The sequence below is a fragment of the Mustelus asterias genome, chromosome 24 (genome assembly GCF_964213995.1).
Source record: "Mustelus asterias chromosome 24, sMusAst1.hap1.1, whole genome shotgun sequence".
Taxonomy (NCBI): domain Eukaryota; kingdom Metazoa; phylum Chordata; class Chondrichthyes; order Carcharhiniformes; family Triakidae; genus Mustelus; species Mustelus asterias.
In genome coordinates, this window is record NC_135824.1 from 168116 (window position 1) to 187489 (window position 19374).

Below are 19374 nucleotides of genomic sequence, written 5' to 3' on the forward strand. Positions count from 1 at the left end.
AATACACGGCTTTTGAGGCGGATGGTCGTCTATACCAGTTTCTTAGGGTTCCATTTGGTGTCACCAATGGGGTCTCGGTCTTCCAGCGTGCTATGGACCGAATGGTGGACCAGAACGGGTTGCGGGCTACCTTCCCGTACCTGGATAACGTCACCATCTGCAGCCATGACCAGCAGGACCATGACACGAATCTCCAAAACTTTCTGCGCACTGCATCTCGCCTGAATCTGACCTATAACAGGGAGAAGTGCGTATTCCGTACGTGCAGGTTAGCTATCCTTGGATACGTGGTGGAAAACGGGGTCATCGGCCCTGATCCAGACCGTATGCGCCCCCTTACTGAACTTCCCTTGCCCGCTAGCACAAAAGCACTGAGGAGATGCCTCGGCTTCTTTTCGTATTATGCGCAGTGGGTCCCCAACTACGCGGACAAAGCCCGTCCGCTCATCAAGTCCACGACCTTCCCACTCACGCCGGAGGCCCAATTGGCCTTCAAGGCTTTGAAAAGCGACATTGCAAAAGCCACAATGCACGCGGTGGATGAATCCATCCCTTTTCAGGTGGAAAGTGATGCATCTGATTTCGCCCTGGCCGCCACACTAAACCAGGCAGGCAGGCCCGTCGCGTTTTTTTCCCGCACCCTTCAAGGCCCCGAAATTCGGCACTCAGCAGTGGAGAAGGAGGCTCAGGCCATTGTGGAGGCCATCAGACACTGGCGCCATTACCTGGCGGGGAAGCAGTTCACCCTGATCACGGATCAACGATCCGTGGCGTTTATGTTCAGTAACACGCAGAGGGGCAAGATCAAGAATAAGATCTTGCGGTGGAGAATTGAGCTCTCCACCTATAATTACGATATTATGTATCGTCCAGGGAAGCTCAATGAGCCCTCGGATGCCCTCTCGCGCGGAACATGCGCCATCATGCAGGAGGACCGCTTGAAGGCCCTCCACAATGACCTGTGCCATCCTGGAGTCACCCGACTCTACCACTTCGTAAAAGCCCGCAACCTGCCCTACTCGGTGGAGGATGTCAGGTCAGTAACAAGAAGCTGTCGGATTTGCGCGGAATGCAAACCGCATTTTTATCGACCGGACCGGGCACAATTGGTCAAGGCCACTCGCCCCTTCGAGAGGCTGAGTGTGGATTTTAAGGGCCCCCTTCCCTCAACGGACCGGAATGTCTATTTTCTCAATATAATAGATGAATACTCCCGGTTCCCGTTTGTTGTCCCCTGTGCGGACACGTCGACTGCCACAGTGATTAAGGCATTCAGTGATCTTTTTACCCTGTTCGGGTACCCCTGCTACATACATAGCGACAGGGGCTCGTTGTTCATGAGTAACGACTTGAGGCAATTCCTGCTCTCATACGGGATTGCCTCTAGTAGAACCACGAGCTACAACCCTAGGGGTAACGGACAGGTGGAGAGGGAGAATGCTACAGTCTGGAAGGCTGTCCTACTGGCGCTGAAATCCAGGGGCCTTCCAGTCTCCCGTTGGCAGGAGGTCCTTCCAAATGCGCTTCATTCCATTCGCTCCCTCCTGTGTACGGCAACCAATGCTACTCCCCACGAGAGGATGTTCTCATTCCCTCGGAAGTCGTCCTCGGGATCTCCTTACCAGCCTGGTTGACGTACCCAGGACCCGTCCTTCTGCGGCGACATGTGAGGGCCCGCAAGTCCGACCCCTTGGTCGAACCGGTCCAACTCCTCCACGCCAACCCTCAGTATGCCTATGTGGCATATCCTGACGGGCGAGAGGACACAGTCTCGATTCGAGACCTGGCGCCCGCAGGGGACGTAGCAACTCCTGTCGCTCCCATACCCCCTGTCACGAATCCCCTATCACTTATTTCTTCCCCAGACGTGGCGCAGTCAGCACCGGGACCAGTGCATAACAGTTATACTCCCATGTACAGCTTGCCTGAGACTCGGAGATCGGCGCCACCACAGAAGGTTCCAGGATCCCCTGCACCATCGCCTCACCAGGGTCAACCGGCCTGGGAGTCCTCGAGGGGACAGCCGGACGCTGTTTTGGAGAGAACGCCACCGCAAGCACCTGCTCCGGTGTCGCAACCGGTGTTGAGGAGATCACAGCGACGGTGCGGTCCTCCAGACCGTCTGGACTTGTGAATTTTGTATATATGTGACCTGTTTTCGCACCCCGCCGGCCTTTGTTTTAAAGGAGGGGTGACTGTGGTGAACCATCGTTGGTTACCACTGTGGGTTATTCCTATGTTACTGTTGGGTTAGGGTGTTGCCACTGTGGGGGTTGTATAATGTTGTTGGGTTAGGGTGTTTACCTGTGGTAGATGTTGTTATGGCACATCCTGGTCGGGCCCCGCCTCCTGGGGAGAGGTATAAGACCCTCTGCTCAGGCGGGACCCCTCCAGTCTGAATTGGTGTACTCGTGTTAGTTAGTTCCATTGTTTGCTAATAAAAGCCTCCAATAGCTGAAGCCTTGTACCTAGTGCTTGATTGTCGCGCATCAGGAGTAGAGCTCGTAAGGGCAGCAGGTTCAAGGGGCCAAATAGCATTTCCCTGCTGCTATTTATTAAACTCTAACTTTCTTTCAGAAACATTATCAAAGATTTATTTGGTTCACCTATCAATCATAATTTAATCAACTCTCATGCCAGAATTTGACCACCTCGCCTGCCCGAGGCTGGTATGGTCCTATCCGAAGCCAATGGAGAATGCCACCCTGCGAGCTGGTAAAATTCCAGCATCAATCTTACTAAATTTCACCTCTGAGACAATGGCTGGAATTTTACCAGCTCGCCCCGGTTCCAGGGCGGGCGAGGCTCGGAAAACGGCATTCTCCATTGGCCTCGGGCGGGATGGTATGAAACTCAGGCAGACGTGCCGGTAAAATTCCGCCCTTTATCTTCATTTGGTCGTTCTGATCACCCACAATGGTTTTCCTGCTCTTCACGGATTGTCCAGTCCCAGTGGTAGCCACTATCTCGGGTAGGATGGGAAAATTTAGACAACATTTGGCCGGAATGTTACCACTGTTCACGCCAGCGGGATTTCCCCATCCTGCTGCAGTCAACGAAGATTTGGCTGGCTGCCAAATTCTCCAACCTTGCTTCAGCGTGGGCATGGCAAGAATGGCCGGTAAGATCGCGCCCCTTGACCTTAGTGTGGGGCAGAAAATCGTAACCTCAGGGCAGCTTTTTTTTAAAAAAAGTAGCTTACTTTTAAAACTCACTGTTCTCATTATCCCAAAGTTCGAACAGGCACCCGCGGATGACCTTCCTTGACCTTCTGCTAATCTGTCTTATTTGGCAGCAGGCGCTTGACTTCCTAATTCATTGGGAAGAGAATGATCATGTGAGAAGAATAAAAATAAAAAATGTGAAGCAATATTGTTTAATATTTCAGGACAACAATTTCTAACATTTTTTTTTCTTTTCTCTCAGGATCCGTAACTGCCATAGTTTGGAGTTCTTGGTCCCACTGGTCAGCCTGGGGCTCTTGCACAGCAGCTTGTGAAGAAACAGGAGTGCAGGTACGTCAACGGACCTGCAGTGCACAGAACAAGGAGCGGCAATGTCCAGGGTCTGTGGAGGAGGGGAAAATGTGCAAAGGCCCAGCTTGTAAAAGTATGTAATCCCTTAGAGGTTCCATTTGTGAAACTTCAATGATGTCTGCTTGGCTACGGTTGAAATATTGATCTACTTTAGGAATGATATAAAAGATTTCCAAATGATCCTAAATCAAATTAAGCTAGCTAAGCAGGGCTATCCGCTTACTCCTGCTTCTATTTCTTGTGTTCAGTGGATATCGTCCCTACCTCTGGGCCAGAGGTTCTGGATTTGAGTCCCACTGAGGACTTGATCGCCAAGGAAAGTGCGTTCAGAATGTAGTCAAACAGGTTGAATGTCACCTGCAAATCCTTCCAAACATGCCAATGGTTGGCGGTAAGAGCGGGAGAGAGTCCTAGTCAGCCACACTTGATGTGGAGTGGTGCCCCCTCGAGCTATAAGCCTCTGACAGACCAGCGACCAGTTTCGGGGAAAGTCTGCCTCAGCGCAGTAGATGTGGGGAAGAGAATTGGAAATTGGAATTATCTTCCATCAGTGGGTTCTAACTATTTTGTTTGGCACCTATTCCTCTTAAAAAGCCGCAACCATCTAAGGCAATAATTGCATTCATTTTCATGGCACTTCTCCCTTTTCTTTCCAGTCAAATATGAAATGTGATTGTCATTTATTATATTTAACGAGATGTACACATGCTAGCAAAACATTACTTCCATTTTCATTGAACCAGTAAAGTGTTAAATGACAGCTCCAATCAAAATCCGATCCATGTCACTTCTCCCAATCCTCAGGTCACAGAATATTTCAGTGCGGAAGAGGGCCATCGAGAATGCACCGATGCATGAAAGGCCCTGACCTGCCCACCTAATCCCACTTGGTCCATAGCCTTGAATGTTATGATGTGCCAAGTACTCATCCAGGTACTTTTTAAAGGATGTGAGGCATCCCGCCTCCACCGCCCTCCCAGGCAGCGCATTCCAGACCGTCATCACCCTCTGGGTAAAGTTTTTCCTCAAATTCCCTCTAAACCTCCCATCCCTCACTCTTAAGAACATAAGAAATAGGAGCAGGAGTAGGCCACCAAGCCCCTCGAGCCTGCCCCGCCATTCAAAAGATCATGGCTGATCTGATGGTAGTTTAGTTCCACTTACCCGCCCGCCCCCATAACCCTTAATTCCCTTATTGATCAGAAATCTATCTATCTGTGACTTAAACATATTTAACAAGGTAGCCTCTACTGCTTCATTGGGCACAGAGTTCCAGAGATTCACTACCCTCTGAGAGAAGAAGTTCCTCCTCAACTGTCCTAAACTGACTCCCCCTTATTTTGAGGCCGTGTCCTCTAGTTCTTGTTTCCTTTCTAAGTGGAAAGAATCTCTCTGCCTCTACCCTGTCTAGCCCCTTCATTATCTTATATGTCTCTATAAGATCTCCCCTCAGCCTTCTAAACTCCAACGAGTACAGGCCCAATCGGCTCAATCTCTCCTCATAAGCTAACCCCCTCATCTCCGGTATCAACCTGTTGAACCTTCTCTGTACTCCCTCCAAGGCCAATATATCCTTCCGCAAATAAGGGGACCAAAATTGTACACAGTACTCTAGTTGCGGCCTCACCAGTATCTTGTACAATTGCAGCAAGACCTCCCTGCTTTTATACTCCATCCCCTTCGCGATAAAGGCCAACATTCCATTTGCCTTCTTGATCACTTGCAAACTGAGTTTTTGTGATTCATGCACAAGGACCCCCAGGTCCCTCTGCACAGTAGCATGTTGTAATTTTTCACCATTTAAAGAATAGAACATAGAAAAACTACAGCACAAACAGGCCCTTCGGCCCACAAGTTGTGCCGAACACATCCCTACCTTCTAGGCCTACCTATAACCCTCCATCCTATTAAGCTCCATGTACTCATCCAGGAGTCTCTTAAAAGACCCTATTGAGTTCGCCTCCACCACCACTGACGGCAGCCGATTCCGCTCGCCCACCACCCTCTGTGTGAAAAGTCCACCTGTTCTATGCCTCTCAACATCTTATACACCTCTATTAGGTCTCCTAGGAATATATTTTTGCTGAGTACTGAGAAAAATCTCCTTAAAAATCCACCACTGTTGCTCAGCTGTCCGACCAACTAGTCAGCGCTCCCAGTCTACATCAGCCAATTCTGCCCCCATCCTATTGTACTCCCCTCTGTTCAAGCAGAGGACACTGGTTTGGGACCCTACGTTCTCACCCTCCATTTGTATTAGAAATTCAACCATTTTGTGATCACTCATTCCAAGAGGATCCCTCACAAGGAGATCATTAATTTTACCTGTCTCATTACACAGGACCAGATCCAAGATAACTCGCTCCCTCGTAGGTTCTGTGACATACTGTTCGAGGAAACTATCCCGACAACATTCTAAGAACTCTTCCTCAAGTCCACCACGTCTGACTTGAGTCAACCAATCAATATGCAGGTTAAAATCCCCCATGATTATTGCTGTTCTGTTTTTGCATGCATCCATTATTTGCTTGTTTATAGCCCGACCCACCTCAGTTATTATTTGGGGGCCTATAGACCACGCCCACCAGTGACTTTCTCCCCTTACTATTCCTTATCTCCACCCACAACTATTCCACATTCTGCTCCTTAGAGCCTATATCGTCTCTCACTCCCGCCCTGATGTTATCTTTAATTAACAGAGCTACCCCACCTCCTTTTCCTTCCTGTCTATCCTTCCGAAATGTCTGATACCCCTGGATATTCAGTTCCCAGTCCTGGTCACCCTGCAACCACATTTCTGTAATGGCCACTGGATCATACCCATTTGTACTGATTTGTGCCATCAACTCATTCACTTTGTTTCGAATGCTACGTGCATTAACTTGTGTCCCCTTGTAACTGACCCTTCAACTAAGGGGAACAGCTGCTCCCTATGCACCCTGTCCATGCCCCTCATAATCTTGAACACCTCGACCAGGTCACCCCTCAGTCTTCTCTGCTCCAGAGAAAATAACCCAAGTCTACCCAATCTCTCCATAACTTGAATGTTCCATCCCAGGCAGCATCCTGGTGAATCTCCCCTGCACCCCTTCCAGTGTGATCACATCCTTCCTATAATGTGGTGGTTAGAACTGCACACAGTACTCCAGCTGTGGCCTCACCAAAGTTCTATACAGCTCCATCATGGCCTCTCTGCTTTTGTAAACTATACCCCGATTGATAAAGGCGAGTGTACCATATGCCTTTTTCACCACCCTATTAACCTGCCTTTCTGCCTTCAGAGATCTATGGACAAACACACCAAGGTCCCTTTGTTCTTCGGAACTTCCCAGTGTCAGACATTTCATAGTATACTTCCTTGACAAATTACTCCTTCCAAAGTGCATCAAGATATAAACACGTCTGCTGTTTGTTCTGCCTCCACCATTCAACTATATCATAGCTGATCTTCTACCTCAAGATTGGGCGACACGGTGACACAGTGGTTAGCACTGCTGCCTCACAGCACCAGGGACCCGGGTTCAATTCCCAGCCTGGGTGACTCTCTGTGTGGAGTTTGCACCTTCTCCCTGCGTCTGCGTGGGTTTCCTCCGGGTGCTCCGGTTTCCTCCCACAGTCCAAAGATGTGGAGATTTGGTGGATTGGCCATGAAAAATTGCCCTTGGTGTCAGGGGGACTAGCAAGGATAAATGCATGGGGTTATGGGGATGGGGCCTGGGTGGGATTGTGGTGGGTGCAGATTCGATGGGCTGAATTGCCTCCTTCAGCACAGCAGGGATTCTATGATTATTTTCCTGCAATACCCCTGCATCCCTTGTTATCTTTAAATCTAGCAGTATATTAATCTTTGTCTTGAACATACACAGTCCTCTAGTTAGAGAATTCCAAACTTCTTTATCCTCTGAGTAAAGCAATTCCTCCTCATCTCAGTCTGAGATAGTCGCCCCTAAGCTAAGAGAATATCCTTCCTTCATCTGCCTGCCGAATCCTCTAAGAACATGTGAACTGGGAGCAGAAGGAGGCCATTCAGCCCCTCAAGCTTGCTCTGCCATTCAATTCAATCATGGCTGATCACATCTCAACTCCACCTTCTTGTCCTTTCCCCATAACCCTTCATCCTGCAGCTAATTAAAAACCTGCCTGTCTCCTCCTTTGTTTAGTGTTCCAGCCTCCACTGCATTCTGGGGCAGAGAATTCCACAGATTCACAATCCTTTGAGTGAAGTAATTCCTCCTCATTTCTGTTTTAAATCTGCCACCCCTTTGCCTAAATCCATGGCCTCTCGTTCTAACGAGGCGAAACATCCACTCGACATCTACTCTGTCAATCCCCTTTAGCATCTTATATACTTAAATTAGATCTCCATTCATTCTTCTAAATTCCAGAGATATGGACCCTGTCTCCACAAGTACCCCTGACAAGACAATACTGCTATTGTACGTTTCTATTTATTTTAGAACCATAGAAAAGTTATGACACAGAAGGAGGCATTTTAGCCCATCTTGTCTATGCCAGTCCAAAGACACCTAGTGCCCTTTCTAATCCCACCTTCCTGCACCTGGATCATAGCCCTGTAACTTACAGCACCTTAATGTGCAGATCCTGATACTTTTTAAAAGAACAAAGAAAATTACAGCACAGGAACAGGCCTTTCGGCCCTCCAAGTCTGCATCAACCATGCTGCCTGACTGAACTAAAACCCCCTACCCTTCCGGGAAACATATCCCTGTATTCCCATCCTATTCATGTATTTGTCCAGATGCCCCCTAAGAGTTTAGGGTCTCTGCCTCACCACCAACTCAGTCAGCAAATTCCAGACACCCACCATCCTCTCTGTAAAAAAAAAAAAAAGGTCTTCCCCATGTCCCCTCTACACCAACTGCCACTTATCCTGAATCTATGTCCCTGGTTCTAGAATTCTCCACCAAGGGAAAGTGTTTTATCCTGTCCACTCTACCTCTTCCCCTCATAATTTTGTACATCTCAATCAAGTCAGCCTTCAAGGAAAATAACCCCAACCTATCCAATCTCTCCTCAGAGCTACAGTTTTCCAGCCCCGGCAACATTCTTGTAAACCTCCTCTGCACTCTCTCCAGAGCAATTACATCCTTCCTGTGATGCGGTGACCAGAACTGTACACAATACTCCAGTTGTGGCCTCACCAGTGTTTTATACAATTCCAACATTATATCCTCACTTTTATATTCCATACTTCTGCCAATGAAGGAGAGCATTCCATCTGCCTACTTTACAACCTTGTCCACTTAAACTGCTGCCTCTAGGAACCTTTTTACCTGTACACCAAGATCTCTCACTTCTTCTACCCCTCTTAGTATATTCCCATTTATTGTGTGTTCCCTATAACTGTTTGAGCTCCCTAAATGCATGACCTCACAATTCTCTGTTAAAATCCATCTGCCACTTTACCGCCCACTCCAGCAACCCATCGGTATTGCTTTGAAGATTATAGCTAATCCTCTACACTATCCACTACTCGGCCAATCTTTGTGTCATCTGCAAATTTTCCAATCGTGCCCCCACGTTCACGTCCAAATCATTAACATGTAACACACACAGCCAGGGTCCCAACACCGAACCCTGTGAAACACCACTTGAAACAACTTTCCTTTCGCAAGGGGGTCTATTGACCATTACCCTTTGTTTCCTGTTACCAAGTCAACTTTTGATCCAGTTTGCCATGTTACCCAGCATCCTGTGGGCTTTTACATTTTTGGCCATGTGGGACCTTTTCAAATGCCTTGCTAAAATCAATGTGCACATCATCCACTGCACTACTTCCATCAACCCTTCTTGTCACTTCCTCAAAGAATTCAAGCAAGTTTGAGGCAAGACCCTCCTTTAACAAATCCATGCTGACCTCCCCTGCCCAGTCCCTGTCTTTTTACGTGACAGTTAATCCTATCTCTCAGGGTTGATTCTACTAATTTGCCCATCACCGATATAAGACTAACCGGCCTATAATTGTTTGGCATTTCCTTCGATCCCTTTTTAAGCAATGGAACTACATTTGTATTTCTCCAGTCTATTGCTTTTATTCATTCATGGGATGTGGGCATCATTGGCTGAGCCAGCACCTATTGCCCATCTCTAATTGTTCTTGAGAAGGTGGGGATGAACTGCCGCCTTGAACCGCTGCAGTCCTTGTGCTGTAGGCACATCCACAGTGCTGTTAGGAAGGGAGTTCCAGACTTTTGATCCAACAACAGTGAATGAACAGCGATATATTTGGTGTGTGGCTTGGAGGGGAACTTTCAGGTGGTGTTCCCATCCCTCTGCTGTCCTTTTAGATGAGAGTGGTCATAGGTTTGGAGAGTGCTGTCTAAGCAGACTTGATGAGCTGCTACAATGCATCTGTAGGTGATGCACACTGCTGCCACTGCGTACCAGTTGTAAGGGGAGTGGATGGGGTACCAATCAAGCAGACTGCTTTGTCCTGGATGGTGTTGGGCTTCCTGAGTGTTGTTGGAGCTGCACTAATCCAGGCAAGTGGAGAATATTCCATCACACTCCTGACTTGTGGTCAGACTTTGGGCAGTCAGGATTACTCACTGCAGGATTCCTAACCTTTGAACATGCTCTTGTAGCCCCAGTATTTACATGGCTGGTCCAGTTCAGTTTCTGGTCAATGGTAATCCCCAGAATGTTGATAATGGGGGATTCAGTAAAGGTAATTCTACTGAAAATCAAGGGGTGATGGTTACACCATCTCTTATTGGGGATGGTCATTGCCTGGCACTTGTGTGGCACAAATGTTACTTGCCACTTGTCAGCCCAAACCTGGATATTGTCCATCAGCCCATAATCTTTACAGTATCCAGTGCCTTCAGTTGTTTCTTGATATCACATGGAGTGAATTAAATTGGCTGGAGATTGACATCTGTGATGCTGGGGATCTCTGGAGGAGGCTGAGATGGACCATCCACTCAGTATTTCTGGCTGAAGATTGCTGTGAATGCTTCAGCCTTATCTTTTGCACTGATGTGCTGGGCTCCTCCAGCATTGAGGGTGGGGATATTTGTGGAGTCTCCTCCTCCAGTGAGTTGTTTAATTGTCCGCCACCATTCACAGCTGGATGTGGCAGGACTGCAGAGCTTGGATCTGATCCGTTGGTTGTGGAATCACTTAACTCTATTACTTGCTGCTTATGCTGTTTGACACACATGTATAGCTTCACCGGGTTGACACCTCATTTTTAGATATGCCTGGTGCTGCTCCTGGCATGCGCTCCTGCACTCTCCATTGAACCAGGGTCGATCCCCTAGCTTGGTGGTAATGGTAGAGTGGGGGATATGCTGGGCCATGAGATTGCAGATTGGGTTTGAGTACAAGTTTGCTGCTGCTGGTGGCCCACTTCTCCCCCAACTTTCTGACTTTATAGTTTGAATGGTCTGAAGGTTTTAGAACCCTCCCTGATCACGTTCTCCTTGAAGATTGGAGGATTGGTAGCCTCAACTTGGATTTCCTTGGTCTGATTGTTCTTGAGTGGAAGTTGCGATATTTTGTCTTTAATATGCTTGAGTTTCCTCACTTGATCCATTTCTTGTGCTCTTTGCTTATTGTATTTTTCCTTATCAATAAATTCCCTTTTTGCATTCGGACATCATGGGTTTAACCTGCTCTTTATGTAGGGTATGTAAGACCATAAGACATAGGAACAGAATTAGGCCACTCGGCCCATCGAGTCTGCTCCACCATTCAATCATGGCTGATTAATCATGTTCTCCCTCTTTGTTCATGAACTGATGCTAGTTGTTTTTGTCAATGTTGTTTGCCATGCTTTGCCTTTTGAGTGGTGACAGCTTGTAGCTCCTGGTTCCTGAGCATTTGGGGAATCTTTGATCAATTGTGATCTTAGGAGGTCCTTTCTCTTGGAGCTCAAAATTCACTTTCATGATCTCTTTGAAATAATTCATTGGCATTCTGCAGGGTTGGCCGATCTGGTACATTCACTTCCAATTCCTGACAACTATCTTCTGATCCCAATATTCTCACTGTGTTTCCTTTTTCAAATTCTCATGTATTACCTACGATTCTGCAATTGGCAATGTTTCCTCTTCCGGTTTTAGTATTTTCTCCTGTGACTGATTGATATTATTTTCCATCTCCTTGCGCATCCCCATCATAACTCACATTCCCACCGAGTTTTGTGTCATCAGCAAACTCGGAAATCTCAATCATTGATATATATTAGAATCATAGAAACTCTACAGTACAGAAAGAGGCCCATCAAATCTGCACTGACCACAATCCCACCCAGGCCCTACCCCCATATCCCTACATATTTTACCCACTAATCCCTCTGACCTACGCATCCCAGGACACTAAGGGGCAATTTTAGCATGGCCAATCAACCTAACCCGCACATCTTTGGACTGTGGGAGGAAACCCACGCAGACACGAGGAGAATGTGTAAACTCCACACAAACAGTGACCCAAGCCAGGAATCGAACCCAGGTCCCTGGAGCTGTGAAGCAGCAGTGCTAACCACTGTGCTACCGTGCCGCCCTATATTGTGACCCAAGCACTGATCTTTGCATCGCCATAGCCTGCCAACCTGAGGATGACAGTTATTTTTATTCTGCTTTTTGTCCACTAACCAATTCTCAATCCATGCTAATATTACACCCAATCTGATGAGCTTTAATTTTGTTTACTAATGTCCTGGGAATTTTCCTACCCTTGCTTCCCCCCCTCTCCCCAGCATAGTGTGTTTTCCCAAGGAAGAGGCAGCTCACCTTTGGCCACTGGTGGGATCTACTGTTCCTGCCAAAGTCTACGGCATTTTGCATGCTCGCTCCACTGAGGGGGTCTCCTTCGGAGGGGATCTCGCCCGTGTGGGAGCTTTTCGAAAACCTTCTGAAGATTCTAATCACTGCATCCACTGGTTCCTCCTTATCTATTCTGCTAGTTACATCTTCAAAAAACTCTTAACAGGTTTGTCAAACATGATTTCCCTTTCATAAGTTCATGTTAAGTCTGTGAAATCTTACCACATTCTCGACAAGTCCAGTTATCACATCCTTTACATTAGATTCAAGTATTTTCTTTACTATTTGATGTGAGACAAACACATTTTATCTCTCCATTCTTTTATAAATAATGGGGTTACATTTTCTACCTTCCAATCTTTAACAAAGAACAATACAGCACAGGAACAGGCCCTTCGGCCCTCCAAGCCCGCGCCGCTCCCCGGTCCAGGATTGAATCCTGAATCCAGGATCCCCGCCCAATTTTCCAGCCTATCTACATACCAATATCCTATCCACCGAGCTGTCCCTCACAGCTACGATGCTTTGTTCATTACAACCTATTAACTCACCCCCACCCCCCCATTCCAGACCATGTGATCTCCAGGGAGAGGCGAAAACCCAGAGTGAAAACCCCAGGGCCAATATGGGGAAAAAAAATCTGGGAAATTCCTCTCCGACCCCCTGAGGCGATCGAAACGAGTCCATTAGGAATTCCCAAATCTGTAGAATGTTGAAAGGTGTTCACCAGTGCACCTGATATCTCTACAGACGCTTCTTCCAACGCTCTGGGATGTGGATCCCTGGCTCCCAGTGATTTATCAAGTTTCAGTCGTGTTAATTTTTATCTATTTGCATTTCTCCTTGCAGCAACTCCTGCAACTGCCACAAGATTCCTGAATATTTCAATGGAAAGTAACAGGGAGGAGCTGCCAGTTGGTAATATCCGATTCACTTACATTTATTAGAACATCAGCATAAAAATAATTCTCATTCACCAAGTTGTAACTTGCAATTTCATTTTGAATTGGAATTCCAGTCAGATTATTTTGTTTATGTTTGCAATGCCAAACTGTAGATTATCCTAAATTATTTCTGTAATTCTCCTGAATTTTGCTCAAAATCAGTTTGAATTTTCAATTTGTCCTGAAATTTCTTTAACTCTGTTTAAAAACTTGTGGAAAAAATATCAAATCTACCTTTAGCCATATATTTATTTGTCAATTTTAAGATTCTTTTGGGATAAATTCCCTTGCTTTATTAATGTCTTTATTTGCAAGAATGCTACAGGAAACTTGTGACCTTTTAACTGCTTTCCCCAAGTTTACTCCTGTTTTTTTGATTCTTCCTACAATCTGCCCATAATTCTTTGCCGGTTCAAGTATAAATTACAGAATGAGGAGCAGCCGTTAGGGTTTCTGGGTTTTCATAACTAATGCACCTTGGGTAAGTTATACTGAGGTGTTCCTCACAAGAACTAGGAGCAGAAGTAGGCCATTCAGTTCTTCAAGCATGCTCCATTTTACAATAAGATCATGGCTGTTCTGATTGTAGCCCCAACGCCACTTTCCTGCCTGTGCATTGACCCGAACAGGCACCAGAGTGTGGCGACTAGGGGAATTTCACAGTAACTTCATTGCAGTGTTAATGTAAGCCTTATTTGTGACTAATAAATATAGTTTACTTTACTTTGACTCCTTTTGTAGATCAAAGTCTGTTTGACTCAGCCATGGATATATTCCACTGACTCAAACTCTACTGCCTTTTAGGGAAGAGAATTTCACAGATCAACAACTCTCTGAGACAAGAACAAACCTCCTCATCACTACCCTTAATGTTTAAACTGTGTTGCCTGGTTCTACATTCCCCTACAAGAGGAAGCATCCCCTCGTTATGATCCACCTCAGAAACTCCAAGGCATTTTATGGAATCAGCCTAAGTTTTGAACATTGAATTTGGCACAAGGTGTCTCGCTGTAGGTTTGATTCAAGTGACTCAGTAGGGAGCTTTTATCAAACAAAAAGTTTATTTAAGAATGCATTTAACATATAATAAGAAAATTAGCAATAACTTTTACCAATTACAAAAAAGGAACAGCCATGATATTTTATAAACCTCAACAGCTAAATATACTGTTCCAAACCAATCAATCCCCACAAACATACGCCCATTCTAGGCTTAGCACAGAAAGCAAGTACGCTCACATGATGTTGGATTTTGTAGCTTTCCAACACCTGCTGTGGATTAATCCTTTGGATGTTGAATTGAAAACGCAGAGGCCTTCCCTGCCCTGGAACCTCCAGCACATCTTGAGACACACAGAGACAGTGTTTGCCTCTAGTTTCTAGCTGCACCTCACAGACAGCAGATTTTTCACTCCTGAGAGAGACAGAACATTGCTTTCAGTCTGCAATCCAAACAGCTTCTACCCAAACAGAAACTAAAGTCTTGTATTTCCTTGTGGGGGGAAAAAAGCTGTCCAAAGACACCTGACCTGTCAATCATTCGTCACCCAACAGTTCCAAAAGGCAATAAAACTCCAGGACACTGCATTCGGCCAAGTTAAAAATAAACAAGATGCGCATTATAGTCCTTTAGTAACAATTAGAGAACATCGACTCAGACGTGACGGCAACAAAACAAAATGGCCAGGCCTGCTTGAAAAAACTTCAGGGAAACATCATTAAAAGCACAGTACTGTCACTCTCTGGAATCCACTCTATTAAGAACCCTCTGGATTTTGTATATTTCAGTCAGATGACCTTTCATTCTTCTAAACCCGAAAGGGGCATAGGCCAAGCCTGTCCAACCTTTCCTATTGCAGAAAGAGCTCATTGTGGTGAAGTGAGGAGTCTGGAATGTTTTGGAAGTGCTTTAGAAAATTTCAATTCTTTCGCTGACAAGTTTCAGAGATCAGTACACTGATGTCAATACAGCGGGGTCATTGCACGGAGTGTGGGGGGGAGGGGGTCATTGCACGGAGTGTGGGGGGGGGGGGGTCATTGCACGGAGTGTGGGGGGGAGGGGGTCATTGCACGGAGTGTGGGGGGGGGGGGGGGTCATTGCACGGAGTGTGGGGGGGGGGGGGGTCATTGCACCGAGTGTGGGGGGGAGGGGGTCATTGCACGGAGTGTGGGGGGGAGGGGGTCATTGCACGGAGTGTGGGGGGGAGGGGGTCATTGCACGGAGTGTGGGGGGGGGGGGTCATTGCACGGAGTGTGGGGGGGGGGGGGTCATTGCACCGAGTGTGGGGGGGAGGGGGTCATTGCACTGAGGGGGGGGGGTCATTGCACGGAGTGTGGGGGGGGGGGGTCATTGCACGGAGTGTGGGGGGGAGGGGGTCATTGCACGGAGTGTGGGGGGGAGGGGGTCATTGCACGGAGTGTGGGGGGGGGGGGGGTCATTGCACTGAGGGGGGGGGGTCATTGCACGGAGTGTGGGGGGGGGGGGTCATTGCACTGAGGGGGGGGGTCATTGCACTGAGGGGGGGGGTCATTACAGTGAGTAGTGGATCATTACACCAGGGTCATTGCACTGCATTTGGAATACTGCGTCCAGTTCTCGTCGCCACACTACCAGAAGGACGTGGAGGCTTTGGAGAGAGTGCAGAGGAGGTTTACCAGGATGTTGCCTGGTATGGAGGGGCTTAGTTATGAGGAGAGATTGGGGAAACTGGGGTTGTTCTCCCTGGAAAGACGGAGGATGAGGGGAGACTTAATAGAGGTGTACAAGATTATGAAGGGGATAGATAGGATGAACGGTGGGAAGCTTTTCCCCGGGTTGGTGGTGACGTTCACGAGGGGTCATAGGTTCAAGGTGAAGGGGGGGAGGTTTAACATAGACATCAGAAGGACATATTTTACACAGAGGGTGGTGGGGGCCTGGAATGCACTGCCGGGCAAGGTGGTGGAGGCGGACACACTGGGAACGTTTAAGACTTATCTAGATAGCCACATGAACGGAGTGGGAATGGAGGGATACAAAAGAATGGTCTCGTTTGGACCAGGGAGCGGCACGGGCTTGGAGGGCCTGTTCCTGTGCTGTATTGTTCTTTGTTCTTTCTTTCTTTGTTCTTTGAGTGGGAGGGGGGGTCATTACAGTGAGGGGGGGGGGTCATTGCACTGAGGGGGGGGGGTCATTACAGTGAGTAGTGGATCATTACACCAGTGTCATTACACTGGGCCGGGGGGGCATTATATTGGGGGTGAGATAATTCCCCTTGGGGGTTTTCATAGCAGGATCACTATACTGGGGTTGGGGGGGTGGGCGTGTGTCATGATGTTAGGCGTCATTCCTTTGTGGGTTCTCAAGAGTAGAGCTTGTGACGAGGAACTGGGAACGTTATCATTGGCAAGGTCCTAGCTGAGACCAACCGCTTTCTGCCTTTCAGGAGCTTGTTCCAGGGTAGCCTTCTGACCTGACCCCCCCCCCCCCCCCCCTCCACCAAAATCCACTGGTCAGAGAAAGGGATCAGGGTCATTATATACAGTTGGATTCCCACTGGACCCCAGCTATACCACAGACCCCAGACAACCCTCACTCACAGCACTGGTTCCTGCAAGAAAGAGAAATCTGTGCAACCTTGTGATATTGTACATTGACAAACACCAGAATATATATAATTCTAATGCACTGCCGTCCCTGTAAGACTGCTGTGCAGTCACACTTGCACGCATAAAGGGAATTTTGTGGCCTGATTAGTGGACTGTGCCATGAGGCCAGTAACCAGTGGCAACTGCTTCTGTTCCATTGAATGTGACAATTTCCCTATCACTTTGGCAATGCTTAACATTCAGATAGAAAGATGAAACCTGAGCTGTTTGGATCTATTTCCTTTTAAGAGATGAATAATTTCCTACTTCATACATTTTCAAAGGAGCTGAATATGCTAAAATCATTAATTTCCTGTCTGTAGAAGATCTGAAACGTTATATTTTATTTGTTCTTGAACATGTTGATCCTTTCGTATTGAATCGGTTGATGTGAATTAATTGATGTCAAGCATTGAACATTGTGTTGCAGGTTGTGAGCTGAGATGTGCTATGGGTCGTATGAATGCAGAGTGTAATCGATGCATATGCAAAGAGCATCGACTTTATGGTTCTGTATGTCTACAAGATGGTGCTCCAGCCTCCAAGGCAACTGTCCATCTGTGGGGAAATTCGGAGAAATTCTTGACAGTCTGCGATGAAAAGGGAAAGTTCCAAATCCTTGGTCTTTGCCCTGATGGCAAAACAACATTAAAAATTAAGAAGGCTTATTACGGAGTAACAGTTGTCACACTGAGTGTAAGCAACAGCAAAACGTCTACCATTGAAGTGAAACTCAAGAGATCTGGTAATGATTATTAATCATAAAAGAGGTTTCACAAATTACATCCAATGATATTATCTATATTTTCTGTGATATTAGCCTGTTTGTTATCAAATACAACTTAATACACTTGCTTATTATACATCCAACATTCCATGCATTCCCATTTGAACACAACCCAACATAATAACTCCACATTATTACGCACTCTTCACTATTACATTGCCCTAATTTGAATAGTTGAGTTATGTGAAACACAGAGAGAGAGAGAGGAAGATATAGGAGGAGGTAACCAGCAGGCAATAAGGAAGGAATATAGCCTGCTGGAGGAGAATTGAAGGGTTGTTGGTGAGGGTTAGACAGCATCCTCTACACAAAGATGTGCGGGTTAGGTTGATTGGCCAGGTTAAAAATTGCCCATTAGAGTCCTGGGATGTGTAGGTTAGAGAGATTAGCGGGTAAATATGTGGGGGTAGGGCCTGGGTGGGACTGTGGTCGGTGCAGACTCGATGGGCCGAATGGCCTCCTTCTGCACTGTAGGGTTTCTATGATTTCAAAGTGAACAGTGGAAAAGTGGCACAGTGGTATCGTCACTAGACTATTAATCCAGGGACCCAGGAAAATGCTCTGGGGACCCAGGTTTGAATCCCACCACAGCAGGTGATGGAATTTAAATTCAACAAAACATTTGGAATTAAAAGTCTAATGATGACAATTAAATGTTGCTGTAAAAACCCATCTGGTTGACTGATGCCCTTTAGGGTAGGAAACCTCTGGCCTATGTGTGATTCCAGACCCACGGCAATGTGGTTGACTCTTTAAAGCCCTCTGAAATTGCAGAGCAAACCACTCAGTTGTATCCAGCTATTACTGGAAATGACAAGAGCAAACCCAGCCATATGAACCCTGCAAAGTCCTGCTTGCTAACATCTGGGAGCAATTGTGCCAACAATTGGGAGATCCATTTAGCAGACTTGTCAAGATCAGTCTGACGTAGTCATTCTCACTGAATCATATCTTACAGATAATGTCCCAGACACTATCATAACCATCCCTGGGTATGTCCTGTCCCAGCGGCAGGACAGACCCAGCAGAGGTGGCAACCTAGTGGTATACAGTCAGGAGGGAGTTACCCCGGGATCCTCAACATCGACTCTGGACCCGCTAAAGTCTCATAGCACCAGTGTAATTATCGGCAAGGAAACTTCCTGCTCATTACCACCACGTGCCTACCACCCCAGCTGATGAATCAGCATTCCTCCATGTTGAACACTATTTGGAGGAAGCACTGAGGGTGGCAAGGGTGCAGAATGTGCTCTGGGTGGGAACTTCATCAACATCACTAAGAATGACACAGTAACATCACCACAGACCCAGCTGGCCGGGTCCTAAAGGCCATCGCTGCTGCTGGGACTGTGGCAGGTGGTGAGGGAACCAACAAGAAGGAAAAACACATTTGACCTCACCCTCACCAATCTGCCGGCTGCAGATGCATCTGTCCATGGCAGTATCAGTAGGAGTGACCACCTACTGTCACTTGTAGGTCCTTGTGGAGACAAAGTCCTGTCTTCACATTGAAGATACCCGCCACCGTGTTGTGTGGCACTGTCACCGTGCCAAATGGGACAGACTTTGAGCCGATCTAGCAACTCAAGACTGGGCATCCATGATGCACTGTGGGCCATCAACAGCAGCAGAATTGTACTCGCCCACAATCTGTAACCTCATCACCCTTTAACATTCAATGGCATTACTAT

At 47.0% G+C, this 19374-nt stretch overlaps 2 protein-coding genes across 2 annotated transcripts in view; one reads left to right on the forward strand and one right to left on the reverse strand.

The window, feature by feature from the left end:
• Positions 1-19374, forward strand: part of cilp (cartilage intermediate layer protein, nucleotide pyrophosphohydrolase) — a 52756-nt gene that overhangs the window by 21028 nt on the left and 12354 nt on the right. Inside the window, exons 3-5 of the mRNA XM_078241100.1 lie at positions 3427-3609; positions 13175-13243; positions 17327-17641. Of these exons, the coding sequence (XP_078097226.1) occupies positions 3427-3609; positions 13175-13243; positions 17327-17641 (567 nt within the window). The remainder of the gene's footprint in view (positions 1-3426; positions 3610-13174; positions 13244-17326; positions 17642-19374) is intronic.
• mtfmt (mitochondrial methionyl-tRNA formyltransferase) overlaps positions 14631-19374 on the reverse strand; it is a 76275-nt gene continuing 71531 nt past the window's right edge. Inside the window, exon 9 of the mRNA XM_078241103.1 lies at positions 14631-14683. Coding sequence (XP_078097229.1) covers positions 14678-14683 — 6 coding nt within the window. The 3' untranslated portion in view covers positions 14631-14677. The remainder of the gene's footprint in view (positions 14684-19374) is intronic.